Source organism: Amblyomma maculatum, chromosome 10 (genome assembly GCF_055883805.1).
Source record: "Amblyomma maculatum isolate TAMU_Amacu chromosome 10, ASM5588380v1, whole genome shotgun sequence".
In the NCBI taxonomy this organism is placed as follows: domain Eukaryota; kingdom Metazoa; phylum Arthropoda; class Arachnida; order Ixodida; family Ixodidae; genus Amblyomma; species Amblyomma maculatum.
The window spans coordinates 113860603-113884467 of NC_139353.1; the positions used below are offsets into that span (position 1 = coordinate 113860603).

The following is a 23865-nucleotide window of genomic DNA, read 5'->3' on the forward strand; positions in this document are numbered from 1 at the left end:
GCAACTTTCCTCAGCATCTGGGGTATTTTGCGAGCCCCTTGGTGGCCTGCTCATGGCTCATTGCGATACAATAGTAGCAGTCTGCCTCTCAATGCGTCTAGTACCAATAAGTTCCATGTCGAGTCGTCTGTTTTGTCTTTATATATAATTGTCTATTTATGGTACAGTAAACTGGCGCACCTGGCGTCAAGGGAGCTGGTCGCGTTCTGCAATCCTGGATCGTGCTTCGGCTCCAGCTCGATTAGTGCCTGCTCTGCTCTCATTGTGGATATCTCAACCAGATTGTAATCGCTGTGCTCAACGCTTCGGCATTCTGGTTTGTCTTCCCTGCCCTGTGAACCAATCAACTCACACTTCGGCAGAAGAAGGTTTCAATTTCAAAGTCACATTGCTCTAACAGAAGATTTCGCCTAGCCAGCCTTGAGCTCATATCGCGCGCATTCATAGACCACCTGAAGGGTTGGCAATTTTTAACAATGTGGAAATGGCATCCGTGCAGAAAATGTCGAAAGTGGCGAACGACCCAAACTACCGCGAGGCATTTGTTTTGAAGCCCAGTATTTCGTTCGGCTGAGCTAAGCGCCGGCTAGTGTATGCCACGCGGTTCTTTCCTATTTATATTATTTATATTTTCGCTTATCTATTTTTCCATATACGTGCAGTGCCCATGGAGCAATGTTTCAGTGCGAATAATAATTTTGTATATCATATCTAAAAAGAATAGAAGCCAGAATAAGGCCTAAGCACTGTAAGAATAATAATAAGAGAACACTCAACGAATATACCAACGCACTCACAAAAAACACTGCATACCCTTTCGGGCATATGATTCCATTCGTTTACCGCAAAAGGAAAACTTAAATTGGTAAATGCATTTCTGCTTCAAACAACCTCTGTAAGGGTGTTTCTTGTGATCAGTTATAGGCGATATATAGTGCTGGGTCTTCAGGTAAATACTTTTGTTTGTTTTGTCGTCACTATTAAATTCAATGCAGAAATATTCTCAATGTTAAGAATTTTTTCCTATGGTTAGGCGTTTCCTACCCAAGTGAGGCCCTAATGCTTGTTATGCTAGGGCCAAAGTTATAGTTGTTAATTACTGGACCCACAGCAAGATTCTGATTACGTTCTAGTTTTTTAATACGGCAGCGCGTATGTGAGTGCCAAATTGGGCATGCACGTTTTAGAATAAGGCATATATGAGTCAGATAGATTGCTTCTTAGAGGGTCAGGGTACACTTAGATGTTTCTGTAAACATATTCCGACACAGCACTAGCTTTGTTGTCCAAGTAGCCTATATATGTACCAAAAACAGTCGAATGAGAAGTATGTGCCTAAATACTTGAAATATTCAACTTGCCGAAAAGAATGGCATTTATTGTGGTGTATGGATGGAAAGGGCTGTCATTTTAGTAAGAACCGCAAGCAACAACACTTCACATCCTGACGCCACAATTCAACCACCTTGCTGAACGCCAACTTTGCCTCAGTGGTCAATAAATCTGTAAATAATACATTCATTAGCTTTAAAACGTATATCCGATGAGATTTCCTCCGTAAGGTTACTGATATTGTAGCGTGTGCAACAGCATCGAGAGTCTCGTGCGCGAACTCGAAGAAGTGGCCCCGTGGCGTTCAAGAAGAAGAAACTGAAGTTAGCTGCCGTCTCTCGGTGCTCCGGACCTGCTCTTCTCCGCCTGCTAGGTCAACTCCCCATTAAAACCCAACCTTTTGGTTACGGGCCTAAACGGCTACGTGACACTGGTGGAGGTGAGGCCTTGAACTACATGTCTCGGGCCTCTCGCAGCCGCTCATCGAGTCCCAACCGGCTTCCGCTCCTGTCTACACCCGTTTATCGCTGCAGCCGTTGCCTCCGGGGTCTGGCGCTGGAATTCGTTCCTCTACCTGAACCGACGCCAGCTGACCAGAAGTTCAAGACTTCTGCAATGGCCCAGGCAAGTCAGCATCAGTTGCTGCTTCAGCAGCCTCGCATGCTTCCCAGTTTCCATGGCTGTACTGGGGAAGATATCGACGACTGGATCGACCAGTTCGAGCGAGTGGCACAATTCAATCAGTGGAGCCCTGCTCAGAAGCTGCGCAATTTATATTTCGCCCTTGAGGACTGCGCAAAAACGTGGTATGAGAACAGGGAAGCCAGTCTTCAAAGCTGGGATTCTTTTCGCCAGCAGCTGCGGGACACTTTTGCCAGTCACGACAGCCGTGATCGCGCATGCCGCCTCCTAGAAGCTTGTGTGCCACTACCTAAAGAGAGCGTGGCAATGTTCGCTGAGGACGTGACCCGTCTCTGCCGATGGGCTGATCCCGACATGACGAAATCAGCGAAGTTGCGCCACCTGATGCAGGGCGTAAAAGGACCTCTCTTCGCTGGTCTGGTTCGCAGTCCACCTCAAACCGTCGCGGACTTCATCAATGAAGCTACCCTCATTGAGCGAGCTCTGCAGCAACGATTCCGGCGCACCGAGTCTGCCTGTGGTCAGACCTTCAGCAGTGTGGCCACATTGAATGGGTCCGCTGAAAATCACTCTAAGCCTGAGCTGATGCGCGAGGTTGTTCGCGAGGAGCTCCTTTAGCTTAATCTTGGATCGCCCAACCCGACTGCCGCTGCTGTCACCGAAGCCGTACGTGAAGAAATCCGTCAAACATTTACACCAGTCGGTGTCGGAGCCACGTTCTATGAACTACGTAGCGGCTCTTCGTCGGCCTGCCGTGCCTCCAGCGCAAGAGCTTCGCTTCGAATTACAGCCGCCGCCTCCTCTGCAGCCACCATCCCACCAACATTCCTACCAACCGCCATCCCAGCAGAGCCTCGTCATGCAGCTACCGGTTCGGAAAGCAGACGTCTGGCGCACTCCTCGCCAACGGCCGCTGTGCTACCACTGCGGAGAATCCGGCCACTTGTACCGTCATTGTCCATACCGTGAGCTCGGTCTTCGGGTTTTTTTTTGTGATTCCCCGCGGTCCCGGGTCGGCGAACGCCCTCCAGAAATCTAGGAATACCTCGCAACCCGTGCAACCTCTTCGAGCGACCGTACACAGTCTTCTCCCGCGCGCTACTCGTCACCTAGCAGCCGTGATTTTAATGATGCGCCGAGGCACCGGTCGCCAAGCCCACACCGGGGAAGCTAAAGGCGGCGACCTCCGGGTGGCAGGTTGCTGACGAACGGAATCGATGTCCCGAAGACCCTCCCGTGACGACTCAGCTCGATGCTGTGACTACGATGCCTCCGCCGCCGCATGAACCCGAAACTCCCTCCGTTCTAGTTGACGGACACCCAGTAACCGCTTTGGTAGACACCGGAGCAGACTTCTTAATAATAAGCAAGAATTTCGCAGATCGGCTCTCAAAGTTGAAAACAGAATGGCTTGGGCCGCAAATTCGTATTGCTGGTGGTCACCTTATGACGCCGATCGGACGATGTACTGCCAGAGTAACCATCGCCGATTCAGCCTTTGTAGCCGTTTTTGTTATCCTGCCGCACTGCTGCAAGGATCTCATACTCGGCATGGACTTCTTACGTGAGCATGGGGCCATTATTAATGTTCCTCGCCGTACTGTCATGTTTTCGACACCTGCAACGATGACCGCTGACTCCGAACGACGCCACGCACCTTTACGCATCGTTGACGCGGACCTATCCATGCAGCCACGTTCGTCTGCTCTCGTCACAGTCAGGTCCGACGACCAGTCCTGTGCTGCCGGCGTTGCCGAACAGAACACAGAGCTTCTGTTACATCATGGAATCTGTGTTGCACGAGGTATAGGTCATCTGACTAATGGTCTAGCTCACGTGCTGATTACGAACTTCGGGAACAAACGGCAACGCATCGCTAAAAGCACCACGGTAGCCTACTTTGAAGGTGTCGCAGAAGCAGTCCACGACTGCTTTGTTCTTGATACCAACACGTCTGCCAGCCAAACGCCCAACTTCGAACCTGATGTGAATCCCGCTCTATCACCGGCAGAGAAGGAAAGACTCGTCGGGCTACTCTATTAGTTTCAAGACTGATTCTCATCCGCCTCCGCAGTTAAACAGACGCCCTTGACCAAGCACCGCATAATAACCGACGACCGCACCCGACCAGTCCGACAGAACCCCTATCGAGTGTCACCGCGGGAACGCGAAGTCATTGCTCAGCAGGTAGACGAGATGTTAAAGGACGGTGTCATAGAGCCATCGAGGAGTCCTTGGGCTTCGCCTGTTGTCCTCGTTAAGAAGAAAGACGGAAGATTAAGTTTCTGTGTGGACTACCGTAAGCTCAATCAGGTCCCAAAACAAGACGTCTACCCGCTGCCATGCATTGATGACTCATGAGACCGGCTGCGCCACGTGCGCTACTTTTCATCGCTTGATCTTAAGAGCGGTTACTGGCAGATCGAAGACGATGAACGCCATCGCGAGAAGACAGCGTTTGTCACGCCCGATGGACTTTATGAATTCAAAGTCCTACCTTTCGAATTGTGCTCCGCTCCAGCGACATTTCAGCGAATGATGGACCCAGTTCTATCCGGTCTTCAATGGCAGATGTGTCTAGTCTACCTCGACGACGTTGTTGTGTTTTCACCAACGTTCGAGGAACACCTCCAACGTCTCTCCGCTGTGCTACGGGCTATCAGATCTGCCGGCCTCACGTTAAAACCACAAAAGTGTCATTTTGGTTAAGAAGAGCTCCTGTTTTCGGGCCACGTCGTCAGCCATCGAGGTGTTCGTCCCGATCCCGCTAAAACAACAGCCGTCACCAAATTCCCTACTCCATGTAACAAGAAGACAGTTTGCCGTTTCTTGAGCCTCTGCGCCTAATACCGCAGGTTTATTGAAAATTTTTCACGCATTGCCGCTCCGTTGACACGTCTCACCCGGGATGATGTCACCTTCACCTGGACGGACGAACAGCAAAAGGCATTCGACGATTTACGGCACCGCTTGGAGGCAACACCTGTGCTTGCCCATTTCGATGCGAATGCCGAAACTCTGGTCCACACAGGTGCTAGCAACGTGAGTCTGGGCGCTGTACTCGTCGAGTGGCAAGTCGGTGCCGAGCGAGTTATCGCATATGCCAGCCGGACTTTGTCCCGTGCCGAATCGAAGTACTCCGCCACCGAAAAAGAATGTCTGGCTGTTGTATGGACGGTGATGAAATTTCGACCCTATCTTTATGGCCGGCACTTTCGGGTTGTGAGTGACCACCATTCTCTGTGCTGATTAACGAACTTGCGAGACACCTCCGGTCGCCTTGCACGATGAAGTGCGCCTACAGGAGTTCGACATGACCATCGTGTATAGGTGTGGACGTCAGCACAATGACGCCGACTGCTTGTACCGTTCGCCTGTCGAGGCTGCGCAGGAAGACGAAGAACCAGACCTCCCCCTTATCACAGCCGTCGACGCGCTCACTTTTTCGCAGCAGCAACGTGACGACCCGGCTCTCGCACCACTTATCGATTTTCTGGAAGCGCGTACTACAGAAGTTCCCCGTCTCTTCGCCAGAACGCATTCATCGTTTTGCATGCGAAACAATGTTTTACACAAGATCAACTTCGCTCTGACGGGAAGAAATTACCTCCTCGTCGTACCAGAGTCTCTTTGCGAAGAAATCTTACAGGCATGTCATGACGAGCCAACCGCGGGTCACCTGGGGTATGCTAGAACTCTGGCCCGAATTAAGAAGAGTTATTGCTGGGCAAACCTTGCGGCAGCAGTACGATATTAGGTGAGAACATGCCTTGATTGCCAGCGACGGAAACCATCGCCCGTGAAACCGGCCGGTTTACTGCATCCTGTTCAAGTGCCAAGATACACATTCGAACAAGTTCGCATGGATCTGTTGGGTCCTTTTCCAATTTTTGATTCGGGCAGCAGGTGGATAATTGTCGCTACAGATTACCTCACGCGTTACGCTGAAACGAAGGCCCTCCAGCGTGGTACAAAAATCGAGGCAGCGAAATTTTTCATCGAACGCATCGTCCTGAGGCACGGCACCCCGACAGTTATAATAACGGACCGAGGCACTGCTTTCACTTCCAAAATACTGGAATCTGTCATGCAGCTAAGCGGCACTACCCATCGCAGGTCATCCGCCTACCATCCACAAAAGAATGGCTTGACAGAACGTCTAAGCAAAACTCTCGCCGACATGATGTCCACGTACGTGGATGTTGAACATCGGTCTTGAGATGACGTCCTCCCGTAGGTCACGTTCGCGTACAACACGGCAAAGCAGGAAACAACGCAAATGGCGCCGTTCTCCTTATTGTATGGCCGCGAAGTTTCGACAATGCTCGAAGCCATGTTGCCCCACGACGGCCGTGACATCGAAGTTGGCGCCGAGGAGTTCACTCAACGCGCAGAAGAAGCGCGACAGCTGGCGAGGGCACGCATCCGGAACCAGCAAGGTCGAGACGCCCAGCGTTATGATCACCGCCACCGTGTAGTGACTTTCGAACCGGGCGATAGAGTGTGGCTTTGGACTCCGATTCGACGTCGGGGACTATCCGAAAAACTTCTGAAGCAGTACTTTGGCCTATACAAAGTGCTCCGTCAGCTGAGCGACGTGACGTACGAAGTGCTTCCAGACGGCTTTTCTTCTACTCGTCGCCAGCAGAAATCCGAGGTTGTCCATGTCGTGCGCATGAAGCCGTACTTTTCGCGAGGAAATTAGCGCACCACCTGCCGCATATTTCTTGCTTTATTTTTTTTTCTCTCTGCATCCGAATCCATAAAACTCACATTTATTTTTTTTAGAGAGGGGGATAATGTAGCGTGTGCAACAGCAACCGCTTGGCGGCTGCTCATCGAGAGTCTCGTGCGTGGACTCGAAGAAGTGGCCCCGTGGCGTTCGAGAAGAAGAAGCTGAAGTTAGCTGCCGTCTCTCGGTGCTCCGGACCTGCTCTTCTGCGCCTGCTAGGTCAACCCCCCATTAAAACCCAACCTTCTTGCTACAGGCCTAAACAGCTGCGTGACGATATTTTAAAAATAGCGGCGCTACATGCAATCCTTGTGGCGCACCTGACGACATATCAGCAGACCATGGAGCACTACAACGGATATAGTTCTGGTCGATACGTAATCTTATGCCCTCTCTATAACAGGGGCGGGTAATTCAAGAACAAAAAATTTGCACACTGAAATGCGTGGAAAGGTGTTAAATATCTTCTGAAGTCCACAAATGGAGAACCAACCTTAGAAATTTTATCGTACATATTATTGATACCATTTAAACTTGGAACGATTGGCTGACGCATAGCTAAATCTAAAACAGCGTTGGTACTGAAAAAAAACTGTTATTATTTTGTATGTGCTTCTTTGTGGCTCGGAACGTATTCGAAAAATTTTGCAACATATGCTTGTTAAAAAAGGTGGAACGATAGTGGATACCCAATTGTTTGCAGTGTGTGAGGAACGGGTACTACATTCGCGAACTCACATTCTGATAATAATTCATTGTCATGCAAACAGTTGTTTTAAATATGATAAGAAAGGACGTCAGTACTGAGGCATCTTTCTTCAAAACATGATTAGATAATTCGTGCGTCCCTGAAGAAGAAAACAGGCCAGAAGTTAAATGTATGAAATAAAAACTGCACTGTCTGAAATTATATTATCATGCGTGACTTCCTGAATATAGTTCAGGATGGATCGTAGGTAACTGAAGCTGTGCCAATTCGATCAAATTGCCTTTGATGGCTGTGAAGGCGGCCTGCTGTCTCTTGCCCTCCTAAATATCTGATTCGTAGTTAGCTCAGTTAGAGGCCATGCGTGTTCTGCAGAGTTAAGAGCCTGTCATCGGTTATACAATAATGGTCTGACGAATCATCTAAGCAGTCTCTGTTCTTGGTCAGGGGTAGTCTTGAATACACTGCACCTTTGACACATATGGGCCTCCTACTCACAACAATTTGTCCGAGGTATTTCTTTTCTGGAACCACAAATTGGCCATTTGACTGCTTCAATTTAAGGGTTTGTGTTTGAACCGTTTTGAGCAAGTTGCTAAGGTCAGTTGTTCTTTGATTGTGCTATTAGAGAAAACAATGATATTTAGATAAGCATGACCGACTTTCCTCGAAAGCTTAGAATGACATTAGTGCTGCTTTGGCATGCAACGACGCAGTTCTCCGAGCCAAGAGGAGTGCGTGAAACTGATAGTGCCCAGAGCCAAATCCAAATCCTTTATTCAGTATTTTGCACACAAAATACTAGGGCAGGAACAAAAACCTACTGTACTAGCTTGACGGGGTTTCGGCCCTGTCTTGGCATAGGTGGAAGACAAAAACAGGCACTTATGCACAAAACAAAACTCACAATGCTTTCAGATCACACACTCTCAAACACAACATCACGTAATTATGCACTTGCTAGAAAAATCAGATTATCAAAAGCAATAAAAAAAAGAAAAAAATGCAGGACATTGAAATGCACACTTTGCACAAAATGATGTTTGGTATCCACTATAAAAAAATGTTAAAAAATGGCAGGTTTACTTGCTTTCTAATATCAGGTGTTCTTTCCATTTTTCTTTGAGATGTTATGTGTATCGATACTGCTTTCTTCTAATAGATTAAGGTATTTCGGCATGTGGTACTGTAGTCTGTGTAGGCCATGATTTGTACGTGAAAAGGGAATTACCCACAATTCCCTTCTTCTAATTAGGTAAAACGTTTCTAGTGCTCTTCTAAGATTACATGGGTTTATACAAGTGTTATTGTTGTGTCTGATAGCTTCTTTGTATTTCATAATGAGGTTGAATTTTTGGATGTGCTGGAGAGGAAGCACATTAAAAGAGGAAAATAGTTCATTAGTATGGGCGTCATAGGGGACATTTTCTACGTGACGAATGGCTTTTTTCTGCAGTATACGCACAATTTGTTTATATAACCTTGGGTTGTGTCAGTCCAGATAAGGCTACAATATTTGATGTGAGAGAGAAATAGTGAATTCTAAACCAGAAGTTTAATTTTTAAAGGAAGCATCTGCCTGAACCGACAAAGCAAACCAGTAGCTTTTGCTAGCTTTCCGGCCATATGGTCCACATGCGTATTCCAACTTAAGTGCAGGTTAAAGAATACCCCTAAGCTTTTAGCGCAACTTACTAGATTTATTTTCTCTGAACCAAGTGGTACGCTGAAATCCCGACTAATATGTTTTTGCACAGGTGCAAGAGAGCTTTTGTTTTACTAGCATTTATTTTCAAACCGTTTGTTCCAGTCCACTGCAGCAGTTTCATTAGTGCTATATTTGCATAGTGTTCGAGATCACAGATGTTGTTTAACTCGAAGAAAAGGCTAGTATCATTGGCATAAATAATATCATGTGCATTGGTGCTAATATTTATTATATCATTTATATAAATGTTAAAAAATGTTGGTCCCAATACGCTGCCGTTTGGTACTCCTGCAGTGATATTTAAGACAGAAGAACGCCATTCATTAAATACAACACACTGCTTGCGATGATTAAGGTATGATTTAAGGAGTGTGCCAGAGATTCCACGGAAACCGTAATGCTCTGATTTTGTAAATAGGATGGTATGGTCGATTCTATCAAACGCCTTTGAGAAATCGATAAACATACCCAATGTAAGTATATTATCCTCAAACCTTTAAGTATTAATTCTTTCTGTTTAAAAAGGGCTAACTCGGTAGATCGGCCTTGACTAAATCCAAACTGCGGCTTCGAGATAATCATATGCTTATCACAGAAAGACGTTATTCTCTTGCATATAACCTTTTCTAATCCTTTGGGAAAAATAGGCAGCACAGAAGTTGGGCGATAATTTGATAAGTTATTTTTGTCAGCAGATTTGTACACAATACTTACTATGACACACTGCATTTTTTCCGGGAAAGTACCAGCGTTCAAACAAGCATTAAAGATAAAGCAAAGACGTGGTACTAAAATGTCAAGTACATATTTTACTGGTCAAATCTCTAAGTCATCTATGTCTCTGGCCTTACTATGTTTCAGCAACATGAAATTAAAATATATTTCTTCACACCTGGATGGCTCGAAAAATGCTGTTTTAGAATTTCGTGGGCTTAAAAATGTTTTGACTTGACACCTGCCGACCGAGAGTGAACATGAGGAAAGAGTTACAAAATGTTCATTAAAGTTTTCTGCCAGCTCTTTGCTCTCCAGTGGTTTGCCATTTACTGTTAAAAGAAGTTTATCGTTGTGGCGAGTGCCTGTGTTTAAAAGTTTGCTGAGTTCGCGCCATATGACATCACTTTATGTACAAGAACCAGTAAATAAATTCGCAAAGTAAGTGTGTTTAGTTCGACGTAAAAAGTTTGTAACGTTATTTATGTATTTTTTGAAAGCTACAAGGTCATCAAGGTTCTTTGTTTTCACGAACTTTTCCTTTCGCTCTATCATTCTAAGACATTCATCTGTCATCCACGGTTTACACAGTTTCTTAGATTTCTTTACCACTTTAAGCTTAAAACAGGAATAGTAACATGCCTTGAAAAGTGTCATGAACCTTTCATAGGCTTCTTCAGCACATGTGTATTCTTCCGCTGGGTACCAACATATGTTCAAAATTTTGTTTCTGAACGTTTCTAGAGTCCTGGAATTTATTTCTCGCACAGTAAAAGTCTCTGAACAAAATTGTTTCATTTTGAGAAAGTCTGTTGCTTTGTAAAACATAAAAACAGGAAAATGATCACTTAGGCTTGTTACAATTCTCCCCGACTTTACACAGTCATTAATGTTATTTGTTACAAGCAAGTCTAAAAGGCTTTCAGAGTGATAACCAATTTGTGTAGGCACAGTTATATCGGCGTGACAAAAATATGAGTCAAGAGGTAACTGAAATTCACGAGCATGTAGTGTTTTCTAATAAGTTATTGTTGCAGTCTCAACCTAAAATTAAGTGCATCTTATTTAGGGTTGGAAAACTGAGCAAGCTTTCTAAGTAGCCTAAACAACTGTTCAAGTTTCCATGAGGGGGGTGGTTTTCTCTTTCTCTTTCACACTGCAGCGTTAAAGCCTCATAATGGTCATTAATCTCGGAAAATGCTTCTTGCAAGGAGCACGAAAATTGTTCCGATACCAACTGTAGCACACCACCGCAACGTCGATTTGTCCTATTTAAATAAAACTTTCTGTATCCAGGCAGATTCAACACATCATTTTCACATGTGTACCACGTTTCAGTGATCATAATAAAATGAAAACTAAAACGAAATCCACTGAGGAACACTACGAGTTCATCAGCTTTGTTTCGCGCGCTTTGGGCATTACAGTGCAGGACGGTGAGAGAGCTGCTGTCAAGAAGACAAGCGGAACTGCATATAAATGCTGAATTGTGCCTGTCGCGTTCGTGCATATCTGTCTACCAACGGACAGAAACTATATCAACGAGTGTAGATGATTTTGTAGCTTCTGAAAGAATTCTGGCAACCTCTCAGTGATGTTCGCCAGTGGGGAGCGATTAGTGCGAATGATACGGCTACAGTCAGTCATATGGAGAAGTAATCACTACGGACCGTCTTGTTTGTCGACTAGTTGTACAAATGTCCTCCCCCTCCCCCCCGGCACCGTCGTGGTGCAGACAGGTGTTTCATAATCACTTTCTCGCGGAGTTCAGTCACATGTGGGTCCATGTCCTCTCGCTTTGAGCACGGAGGCAGCACGCACCGCGATATCATGAGACCTTATCATTGGTAGGTATTTTGTGCTTTGCGAATTCATAGTGACCTGTGTCTGTGCCGGTAGTTGAGAAAACTTGACTAATTCAGAAAATGTGGTGCGGAAATCTCGACATCTTGGGTACGGCACCGCTCAACAAACCCAATTTGCTTCTGTGGCTTTTCGCGTCAACGTTCCGGTAAGCAGTTCTTTCTATCAGGTGTTCCGTTACCTCCGCTGCTACGAGTTATGTGTGACAATGGGATTTAGTGAAGCGTAGTGCACACTCGTACAAGGCCGTCACTGGAAGCGTTAACCAAGGTGTGGGCACCCATGATTCCGCAGGTTTCTAAGAAGTCGCTTTCTGCTACACCCGGATGTCCCTTCGCTTGTTTGGACTTTACATCACCAGTTAGGATGCACTCGATCAGCGGTTGTGAAATGGTTTACTCTTTGAGTCTGATAGACTGCGCTACATACCTGGTAAACGTTTCTCGGTGACTAACTACCCAGTTCAGAACATGCATGTTTACCCTATTAGTTTGCAGCACCCCCTTACAGAGCAGCAAATCTATCTGTAGTTCGGACAGTACATATTGTCCTATCAGTTCAGCAACACGCAATATCACACCGTCTTTACACAAAATAAGGCTTGAGAAAACGTGCGCTCGCTTCGGGTTATGGGTGCCTCGGAGCAAGCGACCCTTTCAAGAATATTCCCCGTAATAATGTCGAAGCAAGTATTGCTAATCATAGAGTCCTTCAATACTCCTAATGGTCATAATTTACCAGTTCAAGTATGGTTCACAGACAAAAGCGACCGCGAGGAGCGCCACCGCCGTTTGGGGGGTCCGTGAGCGGTAAGCTGCCGCGGTGCTGAATGGGGCGGTTTTGACCATATCTCTCGTTGTTCGGCGTTAGCAGACAGCACTTATTGGATACGTAACGCACTTGGGTAGATTGCCCGGATTACTCGTGTGATCGCCCGATCTGCCCACAAGTTTAGCAGTGCCTTCCTTTATCGAGCAGCACGCTGAACACTAGCTGGTGTAGTATTTAATGAGGGTTTAATGCATAAATAAATGCACCACGCCGACGAACGCGCCAAAATGTCGCGCTGATTGCTGATGTGCGCGACATTCAGGTGCTGACCTATAGGAAGCCCAGCGCATTCGGTCTCGCTCGCGGTACTTGCACAGCAGTGAGAATTTTCACTTCTTCATGATTTGAGTTTACTTTTGTGCATTTTGGAAGAATAGGTTTATAATGTTTACAGTATGCTTCTACTATTTCCAAAGTGAAATGTTCTATATGACACGGTGTCTCTTTCACTTCCTCAACATCAATGGAATGACAGCATTCTGAATTTCAATTGGCTTAGAAATGCATTACAGCATTGTACCGTGGTTTTCTGGTAGTAATGTAAGTTACTTTCTCGAAAGTCGCAGCTGCGGTTATGGGCGATATAGTACGTAGTGACGGTGGTCGTTTAGAATTGATAAAAAGAAAACACGGAAAGTTTTTTTAAAAGCAACACTTTATTTGGCAGACTTGTGCCCGCAAGGAAACATACACTTTGTGGCATCGGCGACAACAAAGTGTTTCGCGGTGGTCGAATGCCTTAAAATTTGCAAGGCTGATTGAGACAAGATGCCAAATTAAACTACAATAATCTGGAACAATATGTAAGCAGGGCGGCGTTGCTTCGCTCAGTAAAGAAACCTCTGGAATGAGGTCGCATCTCTCGTGGATTTCAGTGGTAAATAACAGTGCAACTGCGCACCAAGAAAACCATAAATGGCACAAATTGGAGTCACAATTTATAGGCTGTTGACGTTTCACCTCCGCTATAGAGATGTTTAGAATGCTAGGTCGTTATCACGGCTGATTTTTACTTAAGTGAAAAGAAAATGCTGCAGTTGCCCTTAAAGAGAATAAAACCAGGCATTTTTTAGAAGGGCCAGGACGTGGTTATTTCTTCGGTAGCTATAATGGAATATTTTCAGAATTTCTACGCACCTCAGGAAGGGCACATTTTCAAAGGCACACGTTTCCCGTTAACTACTAACTTATCATAACGAACAATGTTCATATTGCGCCGAAATATTTTCTTAAACACGTATTTTGGGGGCTAAATTAAAAGGCCAATAACGTGTTTTTGGCGTATAGCGTGCGTCTCTACTTCTGTCGTAGTTCGGCATCTAACGAGAAACAAGAAAGCGACACCTGTTCCTCGCTGCTTTCATAGCCTTTGCCCGTAGAACATCCCCTGACATATCAAGCTCAGAACACCGCTCACAGATCACAATGATTTTATGAAAACAAGCGCAATAGCATACTTTATAGTGCATTACTAAAAACACCGTGAAATGAAAATGTTACAGCCAAACACGGAACTTCGATTGTTTTCCAAACAGATGACAACCCGCTCCGCCGCCCGCAAAAACATGCTCCTGGATTGACGCCAGCACCGCTGTGTGGCCAATTTGGGCAGCGTTCTAAACTCTCCATAGAGCGAAACAGAACCTTCCGGACTATAATGCGGTATTGAATGGCTTTGTTAATGATCTGACGAAATCTGTCTCCATCCTGGAGAGCCTCCTTCAATGCAGACCTTTCTACATAGCAGTTTTGACCTGCACGTTTACACGTGGCAGTGTTCCTTCAAGAGTATTACCTCTATATCTTCTATTTCTGATATGATTCGTAAGTCTGATATGAAGGTCAAACTGACACGAAGGGTAATAAAGTACGCATCATATCACACTAAGGCGCATAGCAAACGTAGGCGCACAGCGCTTCGACTGATAACCGTATACTTTCGATTCCTTGTATATGGACCTGTACATTACCTACGAAGTGGTCCATCGCCCGGACCAAAATTCGGCGAAAATTGCGGGAATGGCGCTTGGCGAACAATATTGAAGTTGGCACCGCATACTCGGCACCTCCTAAAGAATAAAATTGCTAAATAGAAGGATCTCAAATGTATGTGTGGCAGCCACACCGTCGAACATTCGTCTTCGAAACCTAGATTATGGCAGGTCTTTTAGCGGCCATAGTGGGCGAAATGTTTTTCACGGAGAATTCTGGATAGTGGCAAACAATTTTTCTCGTTCAGATGTACATGTAATACGGTGTAATATTTAATACAGCGAATAAATGTTCCGGGTAATGCAAATCTGTTTGTAGTTCGCATTAGTACACAGCCCACATAGCAGATTGTTCTGCTTGTGTATTGGAAGCATTGTTTCCTGTTTGCCGTAGAATGTTCGAAAGGGTATTAAATGACCTGGCATGTTCCGCAGGATAAAATTACTAATTCAGATGAAACCCAATGTACGTGTGCGATTCGCTCCGACATTCTTTATGACCCCAATCGCGCATTCATCAGAGCTTCCGACGGCCATTACGGCCGAAAAGTTTGCCGCAGAGGATCCGGTTGGCGTGAAACGATTCGTTATGTTCTATTGACATGTATATGAACTTTAACAACTGATATAGTGAAGGCGATTGCAATTCTAGATAGCAGTGCAAAGTCATTAAAATAGATGGCGCTGCTTGAAACTGCCGCATCCGTAGTCAAACACTTAGGCAGTTTTGGCAGACTTTTTTCCTTTCTTCTTTCTTTCGCTCTTTGTGTCCCTCTGTGACTGACGTGTAACATGAGAAATGTTGGTTTCCCAGAAAAGGCAGACATTGGTGGGGTTCCGCTGGGAGCTTGACTGCACATACGCGGACACCGCTCGTCTGGCTGTTGGCTTACACTTAGCTTTACACGTAGCCTTACACCGTCTGTAGCCTTATTTATTTTTCTATAACACCCTCATGGTACAGGTGTACGTTAAAGAGGGGAGGGACAGATACGAGACATTTAAAATAGAAAGAAAATAATGTTCAGTTGATAACCGTATACAAAACTGAAGGCAAGTTCAGTGCATGCTTATTTTCGCACAAGAAGATAAAACAAAGAACAGCCAGGTACAGATGCAATTTTAGTGGACGGTTTTGGTATCAAAAATATTCCATCAAAAACATAAAATGTTAAAAGGAACACAGTACACAATAAAGACAAAAATAAAAATACGAGAAGTTTCAACTTCCAGAGACAAGAAGCTCGGTAACGCGAATTTAAAATTCTCGTCAGTTTTTGTTATTGATGCGAACAGCTTATTCTAATAATGACAAGTCTGCGAAAGGGAGGAATTAATATTGGCAGCCATGTTTGAATTTGCAATGTTTAGCTTTTTCCTGTCGTTACGACAAAATGATATGTACGATGGTGCACTCAATGCACTAAACACAAGAATAGCGAAAGAAAGTTAGTGCAAATGTCTGTACAAACTGAAGCACGAGGAGCAGAGATACAGCACACCAGATGCTGTGGCTGCAAAGGGACGCTTCCGTTTTTGCATCTAATTATAAAATTTCTAACTATTGAAATCAATCCAACTTTAAAGAATATACCTTTGTTAGAAGCATGTTCGCAGAAAAAGTGCTACGAACAAATTCACTCTTCTTACTTGAATGTATTTTCAATTACTAAACTTGTAGTTAGGCAAAACGTCAGTGGTTCCTATAAGTCTCAATGAAGCATTATTTAAGCACACATGTTTGCAGTACTGTGCCTAAAACATTATTCTCACATTTAACCGAGTGATTTTATGTCATGATTGTGTTTACTCCAATCTAACATTATTTTGCTCTAACAATAAAGTCGGTATATCATTTGTTTTTTTAACATGACAAGCGTCCGCAAATTGCAGTTAGGCGCAGAAATTTATGATCAACTCATCCGCAGCAAAAGATGTGCAAAGAATGAACTCACGGTTTTTATTTCATTCGAGGTTTATAGCTGCCCTAAGGGCATTGCTCAGCTGAACACTTAATAAATATACAGAGCCACCGCGTTTTGCGTACTTCTTGTTGAAAAACAATTCCGCAAATATTTTCATGGTTGGCAGCCGTGGTTATATATGCGTGCACCTAAAATATGTCACTGAAACTGTTTGGGTCCATCTATATATTTCGCGAAGTCGAAAATGTTCAGACGTTTTAAAGGTAAGAGAAGATATCTGAAGTCTACAGGCAGTTAAGCTAAGAAGTGCAAAAGCATCACTTACATTTGTTTAGGACGAAAAGTGCCGCAAACAGAAGTCGGATTTTCATTCTAACGGTACACATTGCAACGGCGAAGCTTTTTCAAACAGCTAATGGGATGGCCACTGAAATGTTTAGAAATTGCTGTAGTGATAGTTTCGCTGTTCTTTTATGCCGACGTTACGTCCCTGCATGAAAATGGGAACATACAAAATACGGCTATATTATTTCATACCAACTACACACAAGGTAGCTAATCTAACTCGCGCTCTTTCCCCACAAAGCTTATAATAAAGGTAGTACAGAAAAAGCACAGCACCAAACTTTCCACCAGAGTTCTACGTTTATATCGGTTTTTTGGGTGTTGATCCATGCAAGAAAATGAAGAGTGAAGATTGACGTCTGAGAGGCCTTAATATCATCGTTAGCTTCCTGTAGTCTTTAATTTTCAAGTTCGCGGCGACATTTTCTTACCAGATGCAGAAAATGGCACTTCAATACAATTTTTTATTTGACTCCCTGCTTTCCAGCGCGGGGGATATGTCAGGTGCAACGTTCTAACCACATTTAATTTGAGATATCCTTCCATGAGGTGGCTGTAAAGGCTGTCTCGAGAGCTAGTGCCGTTGCCGTCACGGTTTTCTGTATCACCTATTTGCAAGAGATTTCCGTTCACTTTTGCGGTGAAATTGACGCACTTAATGATTTTAGCAGGCTGTTACACATTCAATTCCGCTTTGCATCCAGGTGCTGTAGTCGCAACTAAAGAGACGTCAACGCCACCCGTAAACCATTGGTTCATATTCCCCCGCCGTGGCAGCTTATTCAAAAAGGTGAAAGCAAATTATAAGCTCAACCGCACGGATGTTTTCACATCTGTGGCATGTGACAGAGTGTAGTTGAGTCTAATTGGAGTAGACTACCCGCACCACAGTCATTTTGTGGTTTATGTTAATAAAAAGGATACATGCACATTGTAAACGGTCAAGATGTGCAAATTAGCAGCTGGTAATTGGCGCCATTGCTCGACGGGGCTTGAACGCATTGTCGGCCTGCCACAGCGAATATCAAAGCCAAAAATCGTGGAATGAAAATGAAATTAGTACATAACTTTCAAATACATACTTTCTTCAGACCAATAATTCCCGAGAAGAATACATCGAGGTTACGGCCTCTTTGCGCGACATATCTAATACTCTATCACAATGGTACGGTGAGGATTTTGCGGACTCTGACGCACCAAAGTAACTCAGGCTATGAAGGATATTGTATAGTGAACAGCTTCTGATAATTTCCATCTCTTGTGATTCTCTACACTGTGCATCGCTCACATCGCTCATTATACGGAGGTCTTGCGTTTTGCCTCTATCTACACGAATGCAGACACGGTTACTCGAGCCCCGGTATCACAACTATGCAAGCGAGCACCCTAAACGTTTTGCTACCATTGCAGAGGCTCAGTCTGAATGCCACCCATAAGCTCAGGCATTTTATACAGGGCTGCGTTGTAGGCGTCCATTCTAATGTGTGACATGGGAGCTATTCTGCTATCCTCTAAAGCTGTCGAAATGAAGCTCTACCTATTTAAGTAACTGTAAAGGCTTATTATTGTCACATTAGGCGGTGCATACGCATAAGGAAAGAAGAAGAAGACTCTCGTGAGTTTGAGAGAAGACGACGCTCAACGGCGTCGGCTGGTGCCTGCAGAAAACATCTTTTTGAAAGCCTTGTCTTCCGTGTCCGCCCTCTGCTACAAGCTGAACTACCCCGTAACACCTTGGTGGAGGTACTTTCGATTCCCCTTGCCACAGCTCCTCGTACTTTCGCGCCAAAAACCTGGATTTGCGCAGTGGACGTCATCTCCCTGAGCTCACACCACCGACTACCACAGTAAGCATCGCATCCCAGGACGCAGTACCCGCTACGGAAACTCCAGCTGCCCCCATGGTTTTAACCAAAATCCGTCATCCGCCTATCTTTAGCGGCGAAGACTACAAGGATGTCGAAGATTGGCTCGACGAATATGAAAGGTGCAGCAAGAATAACCGGTGGGATGCTAGCATAATGCTTGCAAACATAATCTTCTATCTGGCGGGAACGGCGAAGACCCGGTTTACCAATCACGAACAGGAGATGCCTACGTGGGACATCTGCAAGCAAAAACTGCAGGACTTATTCGGCAAACCAAATGGGCGAGCTCTGGCAGTGCCACCTAGAACTAGTTTCAGGCCTGCTCACTGCCGCCGTGACGTCACGCGTCTTGACCGAGCCGCGCGGAAGCGGGAGGCCGTGAAGCGCAAATCATCGCTTCTGCGGAAAGGAGTGGTCGCGGTTGAGTGCCACACGTATAATAGTTTTATTTTGCCTTTGCATTTTGATTGGCGCTGATGTCAGGAGTGCATATTGCTTTAAAATCCGTGCTCATTTATCTGGAAGGCAATTTATTATTCCACTAATATAAGATTGTGCGCCATGGAACATGTGGCCCAACAAAGTAACGAAATAAAAAGGTACATTTAATGAGTCTCTATTAACTCACACGCTTGCCACATACACACACATACACACTGTGTCCAGAGAACGCATATGGAAACATTTATTGCTCATTTTGCAAACTTTTGCAAATTTCCTCTGTTGAGTCGGCGTTTTTATACTCTTCACAACATCAGTCTTCATAGAAACGTAGTTCTTCAGAAGTGTGTTTGCTGCTGCCACAAGTATGTTTGTCAGCACAGTGTCAGGATGGTGACCATTGTTACAGACATCAAAATCCTCTGTTTCACAGAGATGTCTCGTGACAGCCACAAGCAGCTCCCTCTGTTTAGGTGTTGCATGAATACGTGCAGCATTCGCTTTGCTGGTAAGCTGTTCTAAGACAATGTGGGCGTGTAAAACCGCATTAATGACAGCCGGTTGCGGAAACTTCAGAGCGCCTCTCGAGAGGTTTTCGATTAGGAGATTCCTTTCAAGTTGAACTTCCCGGTCCTCAGACGTAATATTCATGGCACAATACTGACAGGGGAGCTTCTTTAACGCGGCGTGGGCGCAAAAGCCTGCGATGTATGTTATCGCGGGCAGAATGAACTCTTTATTTCTTATATCACGATCCGACACCTTTATACCGTACTCCTCTGTCAACTTAGCTCCGTCAAGTGTTTCAGCACATGGCTTCTGCAGTTCGTGCATATCTGGCAAAACCAAACTGTCTTGTAGCCTCAGTTTTTTCTCTGCCTCAAAGACTTGCTGTACTGAAATGTGACAAATTGTTCCAGACAGCCGACGGTACTGTCCGAACCTTTCCTCTAGACTGACGGTCTGAAATTTGCCCAGCAACACATAGTCGAAATTAAATTCTTCAAGGCAGTACCGGCACAGTTCGACAAGCGAGTAACAAGTCAGCCGCAGCGCTGCGTGGGTTTCAGTGGTTAGTGCGCCTGTATCCATCCGGATGTCTCGCCATGTGTCCAACTAATCCACAAATTTATTAAGAAATTCTATGTGCTTGTCAGTCAAACTCCTTACTGGATCCTGGAGCGGATCTCTTAGGGGCCGGCCCTTGGAGGGGCTTTTTACGTTGACTATCCCAGTCGAAAAAAAAACTACAGAAAAGTTTCTGATGTTACGACAGGATTTCTGTGCGGTTTTTGACGGGAAACCTGTTGTGACAAAAGAACATTTTGTAGTAACGTCAGAAATTTCTGTAGTTACAACAGAAAAGTGCTACAGAACTACAGACAACAGAAATATACTACAGAAAGACTACAGAACTACAGAAAAGTACTACAGAACTACAGACAAATCTGATAGTTACGACAGAACTACAGTATATTTTGTCGTATTTTTGACACAGTTCTGTAGTTTTTTCGACTGGGACATGCCACCACTTCAGTATTAGGTCAATGAAATGCGCTGTCCCTGCGGCGTAGTTCAAATTAAGCTCGTTTCCGCGCATATTTAGAGCCTCCAACAGAAATGAACTGAAAACTTTTCAAACCAGCTTCACATTCTGGCGCTCAATGTTGGATGGATGCAGTGATTTGTAGCTCAATCCATAACCAAACTTTGCGACGCTGTGTTGCTCCGAAGCGTGCAAGTCTCGAAGAGCTTTGAAAGAGGCTCTATTAACCCGAACTAACGGAGATCCACTAGGAAATTCAGGGTAGAAGATGCACGTTCCTGAATTCATCTGGTTCAACCAGTTGTTTCGTATGCACTTCAGAAGGTGGACTGGGTCTACTACATATAAAAGGGGTCGTGAATCGTCCACTGGGTGAGGGTACACGATGTCAACTGTTCGTGTTTTAGAAAACAAGGACATCACTTTTCTATTTATGGAATTGTTATCTGTTATTACTGCTATGACAGTAAGCCCTGCATTCTCGAGCTCCAATATTGTCTTTCTTAGGACTGCGTGCAATTGGACCGCTTCAATGTTCGATACTGGCACAATGTGTTCGACCTCCTTTTGTGATGACAGCAAGGACTGCGTCATAAAACCATGCGCAGTTTTGGCTGCTTCGGAAGAATTTGAAGCTGCCCCCGTCACCGATCCACCTTTGTACTCGAAGTACGGCTAAATATGGATCTCGTCCATCATTATAGTGACAATCTTTTCATGCGGTTTCAGGAGGCTTGATCGCTTCTTCACATAACGTAAAAACCCTTCGTCGTCCTGCTCATTCGCTGGGTTGATGTTGTATTGCGAACAGATACGCTTGAGTGTAGATCGATGGGGCAGTGCATAATTTGCCAGCACTGCGAATGAATCGGTAGGCGTGTGGGGAAACAGTGTATAGAATACTGGAGAATATTAAAAGCTCAGCAGAGTACCGTGCTGAATGGTCCTTCTTGTGCAATAGGTCAAGTTTCTCTTTTATAAAGCCGAGTGCTTCTGTTTTTTCTTGCGGCAAAAGATCATCACACCTGAGGCTGTCCAGCAAAGAGAAAAGCAAGCTGAAACTCGCTTTGACTTTTTCATCCTTGTCGCAAATGTCTGGAGCCTTGTAACTTCTCATACTGTCTAGTGCAGTCTGAAGGCAGCGCAGATCGTCCAGCTTACACGAGATGAGCAGGTCCTTTACAGGCACTTTCACTTTCCTCCAGAAGGCCGTTACCTCCATGTTCTTGCCAACAATCACAGATCGTTCGACGTCTGGTGGATCTTCACCCTCTATGTGAACAAAGAGAACAGCATGCTCTGTTTTTGCTGACATCCAGTAGGTGGAGAGATCGAGGCTCCGTAGGGGCGATACAAAGTCTTCATATGACTGAAGCTTATTTTGGCGCTCTTGTACTTCGTGCGATAAGGACTGCCGAATAGCTTCTTCTAGATGCGATGCCTCGCGGCGTTTCCTCTTTGCCTCTGGCTCCTGGCGCACTGGTGCGCATTCGCTCAAATAAGCAGGGGCATTTGGAAAAATGGTCGGCACTGCGTCCTGAGTAAGCCGAGTAGCGCCCATGGGAGCTTCTATTGCCCTGCCGGTTCTTGGATCGCTGTACGTAGTAGTCGTCCTTAAGTACTCGGCCTTGAAATGGAGCTCGCACACCTGCAAACCATTAAAAAAAAAATAAACGGTATAATACAGGCCCTTTTTCTTCACATCCACCTCACTTACTAAGCTATAAAAAAGAGGCTATTTAAGGTGTCTACATGGATAAAAATGCGGCTGATGTACATATCTCTAAGCAATAATGAAGGGGACCGTGTAAACATGAAAAGACACTCTGTATTTTATGACGCTTTTTATCCTTCGACAGTCGGTTATTTTTTTTTTTAGCCCACGCTGGTCGTTATCGACGAAGCGCGCTGACTAGCAAATAGATTCCAGAACAATCTACAAATTACTTCGCGCGTGTGCGTGAACTGATAATACGTCCTGGCGCCCCTGGAAAAAAACGACACCACTCAAGACTTGTGCGATTTTATAGCGATAGCGCGTCTCATCACAATAAAGCGCCGCAGTCAAAGCGAACGTTACAGAAGAGAAGTAAACACCCGTGACAATGTCAAGTCTTAGTGACTGGCAAGTAAAAAGCGCACAAGAAATCATTATATTCTCTTCAGGAAAAAACATCTCTCAAGGCATGCATGCGGCATTATGAAGATATCGTGTCTCATTACAGCAAAGTGCCGCAGTTGAAGCGAACATTTCTGGAAAGAAATAAACAGACATTACAATGTGAAGGCTTATGCTGGCTGGCAAGTCAAAAGCGCACTCGTTATTATATCGTTATAGTAGAGCAAGAACCGGACATGTTGGAGGTGGTGCTTTTAATATGACCCAAAAGTAGTATAGACGTACACATACCTTCGGATCACGGAGAGAACGGATATCGACGTCATCTCGACGAACAGCACGCTCCCACTTTGCTCTTCGGTCGTCCTTTGGGAACGAGGACACTCGAACCTTCGACCCATTGTCGTAATTGCCGCGACAGTTGGGCACGCAGCATCGCCCCATTACGACAGTTTGCAGGGGTACACTACGCGAATATTCAGCGAACGAAACGTTTCACATCACCACACACCAGTTCACAAACGCAGACAAACACGTCTTCTCCAGTCGCAAACAGAACCAGCTCAAAAAGGCACCGGCATGCCGCGATAGTCCGCGTCAGGCTTAGCAAATCTTGCTCTCGCGAACGGCGTGGGCCCGTCCGCGCGAGAGGAGGCGTCGGTCAAAACTGAGTGACGTCAGAGGCCACGACCAGAGAAGTGAGCAGGCCTGATAATATTCTAGAGGGCGCTGGCTCTGGCAGCCAAAAAAGACCTGGCTACTCGGGCTCAATCTTCAACCGAATTATACCTGGCCTACATACAGGACAGTCTCGCACTGTGTCGAAAGGTGAATACCTCCATGACCGAAGATGATAAAGTGGGCCATATACTTAAGGGTATCGCTGATGACGCATTCAGTATGCTTCTCTGCAAAGACTGCTCTACGGTGTACTCAGTCCTGCAAGTCTGTCGCCGTTTCGAACAGGCGAAGCAGCGCCGCATCGTCCATCGGTTTCAGCGCCTTCCCAACACGGCGACTACATCCTCATGTGATGACTTACCCACGTTACAGCAGCCTTCAAGTCAGAATAACCTCACTACCATCGTCCGCAGGGAAATCG

General features: G+C 45.3%; 2 protein-coding genes and 1 pseudogene across 5 annotated transcripts in view; all 3 read right to left on the reverse strand.

Moving 5' to 3' along the window:
- The window catches only part of LOC146177275 (amyloid beta precursor like protein 2-like), a 92589-nt gene extending 75506 nt beyond the window's left edge, over positions 1-17083 (reverse strand). For 2 of the 4 annotated variants that reach the window (XM_084580416.1, XM_084580415.1), the window contains exon 1: positions 16770-17081. In XM_084580416.1, coding sequence (XP_084436542.1) covers positions 16770-16830 — 61 coding nt within the window. In that variant the 5' untranslated portion in view covers positions 16831-17081. Of the gene's footprint in view, positions 1-16769 lie in introns of all 4 variants that reach the window. The other 2 variants (XM_084580414.1, XM_084580417.1) reach the window with 2 other exon arrangements.
- LOC146177277 (uncharacterized) lies at positions 16927-20205 on the reverse strand. The gene is made up of 2 exons (XM_084581503.1): positions 19401-20205; positions 16927-16934 (listed from the first exon to the last, which is right to left on the reverse strand). Exons 1-2 carry the CDS (start codon positions 20188-20190, stop codon positions 16927-16929), a joined length of 798 nt encoding a protein of 265 aa, XP_084437629.1. The 5' UTR covers positions 20191-20205.
- Positions 20206-21319: 1114 nt separating this feature from the next.
- Positions 21320-23207, reverse strand: LOC146177278 (uncharacterized; annotated as a pseudogene).
- Between the last annotated feature and the right edge of the window lie 658 nt (positions 23208-23865).